The sequence below is a fragment of the Elephantulus edwardii genome, unplaced genomic scaffold (assembly GCF_000299155.1).
Source record: "Elephantulus edwardii isolate Elephantulus edwardi_28Jun2011 unplaced genomic scaffold, EleEdw1.0 scaffold00002, whole genome shotgun sequence".
In the NCBI taxonomy this organism is placed as follows: Eukaryota; Metazoa; Chordata; class Mammalia; order Macroscelidea; family Macroscelididae; genus Elephantulus; species Elephantulus edwardii.
This window is the reverse complement of record NW_006399752.1, coordinates 27,729,725-27,740,585: the sequence shown is the minus strand read 5'-3', so window position 1 is coordinate 27,740,585 and position 10,861 is coordinate 27,729,725. Positions and strand designations below refer to the sequence as shown.

Below are 10,861 nucleotides of genomic sequence, written 5' to 3'. Positions count from 1 at the left end.
TGACATCTTGTTCCAAACGTTTTTGGATAATTTTCAGCAGAATCTTGCTTCCATGTGATATCAATGATATTGTTCAATAATTTCCGCACTCTGTTGGATCACCTTTCTTTGGAATGAGAACAAATATCGACCTTTGCCAGTCAGCCAGTCAGCTGGCTGTCCTCCAAATTTCTTGGCACAACTTAGCACATCCAGGGCAGCATCTGTTTGTTGAAATATGTCAACTGGTATGCCGTCAATAGCTGTAAAGGAGAAAGATGAGTAACTTCCTTCCATGGGAGAAATCGCCTCTGGAAACTCACCGGAGGCTCAGCTATGAATCAGTGTGAACTCAGAGCAGCTATGGGAAAGGGTTCCTACTGGAAATGGCTGAAAATTGGGTGGAAGGAAGCAGGAAATGAAAGTAGCACAAAAACATGAGAGAGGCATGAAACTGCTTGATAGAATCCTGAATTTAAAAACCATGTTAATGTCAACAGTCTCAAAGAATAAATATTTAAATGAAATTAATCAAGATGTAGCAGAGAACCCTAACTGAATAAAAACCATAACAAAGGGGGGGGAAGTGTATCAACTCCACCTTAATCAGAAGCAGAAGATAATAACTAGGACTTTGTCTTGAAGGTTTCCCCTAAGTAGGCCCCTCCCTTACCTCCTTCTGAAATGCACTTGATGCCATCTTCTCGGCAAGGCCTGGGGCCTGCTGGCCAGCATGGGGCTCCTCTCCCTCACCTGGTTATCTTCCTCCAGGGGACTCGACACTCGACACTGTCTAAACGATCCTGTTTATCTGTGTATTTACTGGTTCACCCCAGCTAGAAAGCGAGGCCCATGAGGAGTTCTGGAGTTGGTTCACAGTAAGTGTCCTCCTCCAAAGGAGGAAACTGAGGCACAGAGAAGTGATGGGACTTCCTCACTGGGCAGCTTGGGGGGAGGAGGAAACTGAGGCACAGAGAAGTGATGGGACTTCCTCACTGGGCAGCTTGGGGGGAGGAAAGCCGATTGCATCACATCACTCTGTCTTCCGCTTTGTGCTCATGAGCTCTTCCTCTGCTGAGCTGTGCTGTTTAGTGTTTGAGAGACTAATGGGAAAGATCAGGGGTTCAAAGCCACTATCTGCCCTCTAAGGAGAGAGCTTTGTCAGTCTGCTTCGGGGCAGTTTACTGCATCCTTCAGGTCACTCGGAACTGAACCGACACCATGTTAACGGGCACATCTGGACCAAGTCTCTGTCACTCTCAGTAAGCGTGCATGCCCGAGTGTCAGGCTATCCTCCCGGCTCCACTCCAGGTCTCTAACACAAGAGCTCTTCTTGGCTAGGGGTCCGCCACCTGCTCCTGCGACGTCTGTAGTTCTACACCCAGCAGGTACTCAAGTGTTAAGCCTTCAAATGCATCAACTGATGACCTCATTGTCCTCTGCTCTGAGCAGAGCACTGGAAACATTAGTCTTTTACCTTAATCTCTAGCTGCTCAGAACACAAGTAGGAAGAAAGGTCTGGAGAATGTTGGCCAATGCAAAGCAGAGAACAAAGCACTCGCACCAGCTGTGTGATCTGCCCTCCTACTACCCTTGGCCTCTGAGAGACAGGAGAGGACAGACAGTGGAGCACTGCAGAGGGAGGGAGCAGGAATTGAGTTAGGGCATACAAGATACCAATGGCATCTGGCTGGAAGGGAGAAGACAATCGGACACGGGCAGAACCACCCCACAAGTGCGACACCACAGCCAAACTGCAGAGAGGAAAGCAGGAGCACAGGGATTTGCAGAACAGCCTGAAAAGCAAGGAGCGCTGTGTGATGCAGTCCCAGGCACACGCACCTGCTTGGGCCCCAATGGACCCTCATTCTCCTCCTTCCTACTCCCCACTCCCCCCCACCCCTGGCACCCTCAGTGTCCCTGCTTCCCCAACATGTGGGTTCCACACTTGTCTCACTCTGGCCTATCTCCAAGAGCCCAGCACTTCCTGTCTGAGCAGGCAGGGTCTCACCATCAGGGCAGACAGGACAGGGTCAAGCAGTCCTGCAGGGGGACGGGGATCACTCTCCTCTGGGCTCTGGACTGGAGCTACCTTAGTGTTTACCATAACGACTACACAAGGAACCTACAACCACAGCTCCTTTCCAGCAGAGGCAGCAGGTCACACACACAGTGACACAGAAAAAGAAACACTCCGCTCTAATACGGTTGGACAAGGCAGGGCGAGCACTCTTAGTCCCCCACGGGATTTTAACCCTTGGCGACTGGATCCTGCTTCTAAGGAGGCTGCTGCCCAGAGAGGTGAGGGAATTGTCTGAGGAGGAAACGGCCGAGAGGTGAGCTGAGGTCAGTGGTGCCGCGCTGGACATCAAGTCCAGCACAATGGTGTGTGTGAACAGCAGCATTACAGTGGTCTCTGCAGTCCCTACAGCTCGGGGGAACAGGAGGCTGAGACGCGCCCCCCAGCAGGGCAGGACCCCGCCCCACAAAGCACAAAGGACGGAACCTGCAGTGCTGGACTCTGCACTACGGCCCTCCAACCTCGTGCTGCAAATCCAGGAATCTCATTTGGACAAAAGGTTATCTTTTTGTTTCCTTGACCTGATTTCTTGTAAAAGAATAGAACCCATGATCACTGTTAAAAAGAAAACAGAGCTAAAGCATGTAAGAATAACAAGGTAAGGGCCTCCCCGGCCACTGGGCAGTGCATGTGCTCCACGGCTGGGGGCAGTGGAGATGTTTCCTTGTTTTTAAGTTTTCATTAAGAAATTTTAGTAGAGAACATGTTTTTGTGGTTCAAAATTCAAAAGGGACAAAAAAGGGCTACAATTAAGACTGACCACCTGGCCCAGCAGTCACCCTGTCCCCTGATCTCCAGGCTGATGCTATCACAGCTTTTCATGTCAGTACAAAGGTAGTGCACACACAGCCCAGCAGACAGGGGAACACTGTGCCTTCTGTCTCGTGCACAGAGGGCAGCCAGGTGAGCGCGCTGTTGTCCAGTGGCCTGATTCCCTCCCTTCGTCCCCAGGACACAGCCTTTCCGGTGAGCGCACGGCTCTGCACCAGCCAGATTTCCTTACTGCTGGCCCTGGACATCAGCCTGTTTAACTCTGCCATTCCTTCTGGTTTGGGAATGTGAAGGAAAGCACGTCCTTTACCAAGTTACAGGGCACAGTGACAGGCATGACTTTAGGCCGAGAAGGAGGGGAAGGCTGGGAGTCTGAACAGTGTGAGATAAAGACAAACCACAATACAATTTCTAAAACTGGAGATTGCTCTCCCTCTACTGCCTGAGAGTGCCCAAGAGGGAGTCCTGCGTGAACAAGCTTACTGACAAAGTTAACAAACAGGAGAAAACCCCACGAATGTACCTTGCTCGCCGCTTTCAGCTGGAGAATCCTCATGTCGAAGGAAGAACTTCACCTCCTCTCTTCGGGGACCCCACTTCTGCAGATGCTCATACATCATGTGATCAAAGGGTATGGGCCGCTCTGGGGAAAAGCAAACACACATCTCATGCATACCAGAAAGGAGATACCCAGACCGAGAGTTAAAAAGAAAAAGTAAGCACACACGTACAAATCTATCAGAATCCTAGATACTGCAAACACTGAATTTCAACCTTCGTGAAATAAATACAAGCCTACAAATGGAATGAATTAGGCAACATGGAAAATGTAAGTGGTGTACCTAATAGAAAGTTTTGCCGCACTAAATACGGAACTTTTAAAAAATCACTGTTATGGCACAGTTAGCACCAGGAAGCAGTGTCTTGTTGTCAAAGACCACAGAAAGACTGGCCACACTGCGAACGAGCCAGAACGAGACCTGTGGCCCGCAGGGGTGGAAAGCCTGCGCAGCGTGCTTCCTGGTGGATATCAGCCACGAGAAATTGCTGCGCAAATAGTAAGCATTAAGTTCTAGAGAATTCAAACACGTTTCCACAAAAAAAGAAGTAAAACTCAACAGATTCTCTTTTCCAGTTACTATTATTAAAAAAAAAAAAAAAAACAAAAAAAGAAGTAAAACTCAACAGATTCTCTTTTCCAGTTACTATTATTAAAAAAAAAAAGAATACAATCTAACTGGCCTCTGACACGTGTGAGGATTTTATGCACGTGATCTATCACTGTGTTACTATCACACTGTCTGCAAAAGAATCAATTTAGACGAAGTCTAACTACCTGGAAGGTTAAATCCTCACTTAATTGTATTCAGAATTGTCTTCTCAGCACTTTGCTCTCTCATGTATGTATTTAGGGGCATCTGGCCAAGTTCTTTTTAAAGATACACTTTAAAAAAATTTTTTTTTATTTAAATGTATTACTAATTTCAGTAAAAAATTATAGATTTTGGATTTCCATTCATTCATTATTGCACTTTTCTCCCCTCCCAACCCTTCCCCCTAAGAAAAATTCTTTCATTGTTTTACAAACCCTTCCCCAGGTCCACTCCAGCATGTAGCCTTCACTCTAGACTCCTGTCATGACAAAATACCTAATCACATATCTGTTTTAAACAGTTTTCTCCCTCATCTGTTTCAATGCAGTATACATCATTGAAATTGTCTTTCTCAGTCTCCCCCCAACGCCAAGGCCAGTCCTGTTTTACAACAGTGGCACTATGCAGTATTTGTCCTTTTGTGACTGAGATACTTCACTCAGCATAATGTCCTCCAGGGTCACCCATTTTGAATAATATTGCATGAGTTCCTTGTTTTTCAGTGCAGCATAGTATTCCATTGTGTGGATATACCACAGCTTCTCTATCCATTCGTTTGTTGATGGGCACTTCAACTCCTTGCTATTGTGAACAAAGCTGCAATAAACATGGGTGTGTATATATCTACTTGGGGTGGCAGTTCTGGTTTTTTTAAGGTATATTCCCAGTAGTGGAATTGCTGGGTTAAATGTTATCTCTATTTGCAACTTTTTGAGAAAGTGCCACACCATTTTCCACAGTGGTTGCACCATTTTATACTTCCACCAACAGTGAATTAGGGTTCCAGTTTCTCCACAACCTCGCCAGCATTTGTTGTTTGCTGTTCTGTTAAATTTTGCTATTCTGACTGGGGTGAGATGATATCTCATAGTTGTTTTAATGTTCATCTCTCTTAGAGTTAGGGATTTTGAACTTTTCTCCATGTGCTTGTTAGCCATCTGAATGTCGTCTTCAGTGAAGTGTCTGTACACATCCTGTGCCCATTTTTCTATTGGATTATTTAACTTTATCTTGTTGTGGTGCTTAAAGATGCACTTTTGACTGGAATCCCATGAATAAATAAGCTGATGTCGAAGCATCAGACCAAGAAGAGGGGACAGTTTCTCGCTCATTCACTTGGGCATCGAGGCCCTAACAGGACCACCAACACTCTGCAGGAGAAGGCTGGAACATCTTGTCGATGTCTTCTTCTGCCTCTTACCGATTCACATCTCTCAGAGCTGGACAGCCTGTCCACACCCAGAAGTGAACAAGTGCACACATTCTTATTAACCAAATCCCAGGCTCTCTCTGGATTTACCAGTTCTCTCGTGAATGTCTTTGCTCTGCTCTGGTATGTGGTCAGGAAATCTCACTGCGCTTAATGGCATGGCTCCCTGGCTCCGGCCCGGGAGGAGGGCATTCTCGGACATGCTGCTTCTCGGGGCCCCAGCAGCCGAGGTGCTCTGCTCAGACGGTCTGCAGACTGGCCTCAGTGTGGTCTGCCTGGAGTTCTTCTCACTGTTAGCGCCAGTGGACATGTGGGGTTCTGTGTGGAGTTCCCCAAGGCTGCTGTAACACACCTCTCTTCTTTCTGCTTTAACGGAGATGCGTCTGAGCTCCAGAACCACTTGAGAGATGTGCTAAAGATTTCTAAAAGTTCTCAGCTTTTTATTCCAGTTTGCTAATAATTATGACACGGTTGTTGTTGCACTTTTGTTATATGCTATCAAGTCGCCTGCAACTCATAGCGCCCCTCTGTACAACAGCTCTGAATCCTGCCCTATCCTGAGCCAGTCTCACTGTCTCCAATATACCTAAAGCCACGGTCCCAAGTTTGCCAGCGTTGCACTTGCGGGGATTTCTGCCTCCACGTGCAGAGTGAGGTTGGCCTCTCCTCTTCTCAGCACTTGTTCAGTGAGGCGTGGATGTTCCACTGACATGCTAAATGCCCCCAGTGGTCTCCCTCTTTTCATGACTCTAAAGTCTATGCTGCATGTTCTCAGGAGTCTGCTGAAACCTGTCTGTAAATCCATCTGGGCCTCAAGTCCTCAGCAGCAGACAAGAAGTAATAAAAACTGGGTCAGTGGATACATAATAATTCAGAGCTAAAGAAGTTACTTCCAACTGTAATAGAAACTTCAAATAGAACAGAAGGTGAAGTAAATGTTACATATGTAACATCTGATTCTTCTTCCTTCAAAGACTTCTTCTCATATTTCTCTGCTTCTTCTCTTAGATCTTCTGGTATAAATGTCTGTTTTTAGTCGTAGTTCAAAAGCTTTGTCCTCTTTAAATTTTTGTTTAAAAAATGTATTAATACTTGAATGAAAGTTCACAGAAAACTTGGATTTCCTTTCACTCATTGTTGCACATTTTCCTCCCTAGCCCATCCCAGTTTATTTTTCTCTTTGAAAAGATTCTTTCATTGTTGAAAAGCTTTGTCCTTAGCTTCATCATGTACCAGGTGAATTATTTTTGCAACTTCTTTAACATCTTCCTAGCAGGTCCTTTCTTCCATCCGAAGTGTTTCTAATTCTGTCTTTGCAGTTTGCCTCGCTTTACCAAGAGCACAGACCCAGGAACCCAACGATAAGAAAACAACGGATGGCCAATTGTGCCCCATCAGGCACTGTAAACACTGAACAGGACACTATAGCCTACAGGTCTACCAGCACCGGGCAGTGCAGCATGGTCACAAGGCTGGTCTGTCTGCTGGACACTGCCGGGGAAGGTCACAGCCTTCAGACGTCAGATTAAAGTCTAAAGCTTCTCCTCTCACTATGTCCAGTGATGAACGTGGCAAACCTGCTACGCCCTTCCAACACGCTGACCTTTCAACACACTGACCAATGTCCTTCTAACACGCGGACCATTCAACACGCTGACCAAAGTCCTTCCGACACGCTGACCATTCAACACGCTGACCTTTCAACAAGCTGACCATTCAACACGCTGACCAAAGTCCTTCCAACACACTGACCATTCAACACACTGACCAAATGCCCTTCTAACACGCTGACCATTCAACACGCTGACCAAAGTCCTTCCAACACACTGATCATTCAACACGCTGACCAAAGTCCTTCCAACATGCTGACCAAAGTTCTTCCGACACGCAGACCATTCAACACGCTGACCAAATGCCCTTCTAACACACTGACCATTCAACACGCTGACCAAACACCTTTCTAGCACACTGACCATTCAACACACTGACCAAATGCCCTTCCAACACACTGATCACAGGTCGTTACAGAATGACTGTCAAACTCAGTTACTGGAACCTTCTTCACAAAGTTTAGAAAGGACTAGTTTTTTTACTCCAAAGACACCGCCATCTTTACACTTGATCCCAATGGCTGTGCTATTTCCACAGCTTTCCCAGCACATTCACCTTGAAAACCTCCTCCATCAGGTGAAAATATAGAGGCTGACTGGCCACACGCAGTACCCACAGGCCATAGTGATAAAGAACAGATTCCACTTGTTGACCAAGCTCATTTATCAACACCTCCTCCTCAGTAATTTCTGCATGAAGGTGATGTCCCTGAGTTATCTTTCTTTTCAAAGCGTTTACCAGTCACCAACACGCTCTCATGTGCTGTCAGTTTCCCTCGATCAGGATCTAGGTTGTTGGGCAACACAATGTGTGTCACTGTTCCTGAGGGTCTAGGCTGTGCCCGGCACGTGAAGTGCTGGCAAGTAGACTACAATTCACTTCCTCTCGATGAGCAACAGCCTGGAACCTGCCCCGGCCCGAACACCCTCAGGGTCCTTGCCACACCGCAGCCGTCGCTGCAGGGACAGTGACAGGGCTTCTCCTTACGGGGTCTCCTTTCTCTACCTGACCTCCACCTTTCCTAGGGTGATGTATTTTTCCAAGGACTGGTCTTTCCTGACAACACATCCAGAGGTGGATTCAGGAGAGGCTGTGAAAGGAAAAATGTCACTGTCAATGTCAGGTGGACCTTGGCTGAAAGCAGGGAATACAAGATATTTCCTTGTGTTTTACTGACTATGCAAAGGTATTCAACGGTATGAATCATAAAATATTCTAGGTAACACTGAGAAGAAGAGGTATCCCAGAACACGTGACGTTGCTCCTGGAGAAGACATGGCCCAGAGTCAGGAAAGCCTATGCACCAGTCTGTAGGCTTTCTCCGTATCTATTCAATCTGTATGCTGAGCAATAGTTCAAGAAGCTGGACTAAATGAGAAAGAGTATGACAGCACGACTGGAGGGTGATTTCATCAACAACCAGCTTATGCAGATGACACAACCTTGCTTGCAGACTCGAAGCACTTACCAAAGACTATAGCTTTCAATATGGACACATCTCAACATCCACAAAATAAAAATCCTCCCTGGAGGAAAAGCAGCAGCATGATGGAGAAAACCCAGAACCTGTCAGGGACTCCCTTCCCCTTGGATCCACCGTCAACTGCCACGAATGCAGCAGTTGAGAAATCAAAAGCTGTGCTGCACTAGGAAGTCTGCTGTCTAGGGCCTTGGCAAAGTGCCAGAGAGGAAGGACATCAGCTTAAAAGAAAGGTGTACCTGATCCAACCCATGGTCTTTCAGTAGCTTCATATACTTCAATCACCTGCTCTGCATCTGAGAGCTGGACACTGAGTAAGGATGACAGAAGAACTGGTGCCTTTGAGCTGCACTGTTGCAGCACAATGCTGAATAGCTTACGGACTGCCAGGAGAACAAAGATATGTCTCGGAGAAGGGCAAATCAGAGTGCTCTTTGGAGGTAAGGATGACAGAACTTTGTCTCATGTACTTTGAGTATGTTGCTAAGAGAGGCTATTGACTGGAGAGGGTCATCATGCTTGAAAAGATAGAGGGACAGTGAAGAAGAGGAAGCTCTTCAACCAGGTGGACTGACACAGTGACTGTGGCAATGGGCTTGAGTGGGTCAGAGAGGATGACAGCACGGGACAGGACAAGGATCTGATCTGTTGTTCTCAGGGGCAGTAAGAGTTGTACTCAACTGGACAGCACCTAACAAAAACAACATATACTTCCGAAAGTTGAACAGAGTACAAGGAAGACCCAAGAAGAATCAATGCCCTTGAACTGTGGCATTGGTGCCGAGTACTAAATATTCTAAGGACTGTCAAGAAAACAAACAAATCTGTCTTGGAGAAAATGCTCCTTAGAGGCCTGGATGCATATATTAAGTGTTTAATGTTAGCTGAATGGATCTTCATAATTTCCAATACGTTTCAGTTATGTTGTGAAATTAATAAGAAATTACTCATACATTAATTTTTAAACATTTAGATTGTTATTAATTTTTAAAACCTGTACTTAGGTTATAATTACACGTGTATATGTGTGTGTGTGTGTGTGTGTGTGTACATCATCAAATCAGATCTGATGGCACAGGAGGAGACTGCCCCTCCTTCTCCAGCACAGCATCTGGTGGATTTAAACCACATGCCTCTGGGATTGCAGTGCAGCTTCTTGCCACTAGGCCACCAGAGCTCCCTAAGGTTATAATTACATTTAAATACAGAGATTATATTTAAAACTTGTACTAAATGCCCTTTTTACTTACTATTGGTTTTGTAGGGCTTTTTAAGTTTTTGTTATTGAGTGTTTTTAATTCATCATTGCATACTTCCCCCCTCTCCTGGCCCACTCTGCACTACACCCCTTGTTCCAGATTGTTCCTATACACATAATTTGTAATCTTCCCGGACAGTTCTTCCCCTCCTCTGTTATAATGCCATGCTCATGATCTATCCACTCTTTCCCCAGTCTTCAATGTTTGTGCTGTAACAGTTGTGATATGTAGTATTTGTTCTCTGTGACCAAGATATTTCACTCAGCATAATGTCCTCCTCATGTTGTATAAGGTTTTCAAAGGTCATTGTTTTTCAATGCTGTATAATCTTCCACTGTGCGGATGTACCACAGTTTTTCTATGCATTCATTTGCTGATGGCACTTGGGCTGCTTCCATCTCTTTGATAAACACGGGTGTGCACACATCTATTTGAGCAGCGGCTCTGGTTTCTTTCGGGTTTATTCCCCGGTATGGAACTGTTGAGTCAAATGGTATTTCTGTTTCCGACTTCTTGTTTTTTGATCATTGCATCATTCAAACTTTATATTTTTAAAAATTTTATTTTATTTTTTGTGTGTAGAGTCAAATCGGATCTGACCGGCATAGGAGGAGATTGCCCCTCCTTCTCCAGCAGAGCACCTGGTGGATTTGAACTGTGCACTTCTATAGGATTGCAGTGCAGCTTCTTGCCACTAGGCCACCCAAACTTTTATTTTTAAAGTTTCACAAACCCTGTCTTTTCACTGTTTTTTCTGAAACCCACAAATGCCTTTGCACATTTTTTTTTCCCTTAGAAGAGCAAATTAGGGCGAGTTCACAATATTAAAATAAAAACTGACCCAAAGAAAGAAGAGCCCAAATATATTCATCTCCTTAGTTCCACTGATGTTGTTGTTGTTGTTATCTGCCATTGACTACCTTGTGACTCATAACGACCCTATGTACAACAGCCCTAAACCCTGCTCGATCCTGTGACAATCTCACTGCCTCTGACACACCCATCCCGATTACCCCAGTCACTGAATCAATCCACCTCATAGAGGGTCTTCCCCTCCTGCGTCGTCCCTCCACCCTCCCAAGCATGATGTCCCTCTCC

General features: G+C 45.7%; 1 protein-coding gene across 1 annotated transcript in view; it reads right to left on the bottom strand.

Moving 5' to 3' along the window:
- PPP1R13B (protein phosphatase 1, regulatory subunit 13B) overlaps positions 1–10,861 on the bottom strand; it is a 51,953-nt gene that overhangs the window by 28,797 nt on the left and 12,295 nt on the right. Inside the window, exon 2 of the mRNA XM_006879046.1 lies at positions 3,354–3,473. Coding sequence (XP_006879108.1) covers positions 3,354–3,473 — 120 coding nt within the window. The remainder of the gene's footprint in view (positions 1–3,353; positions 3,474–10,861) is intronic.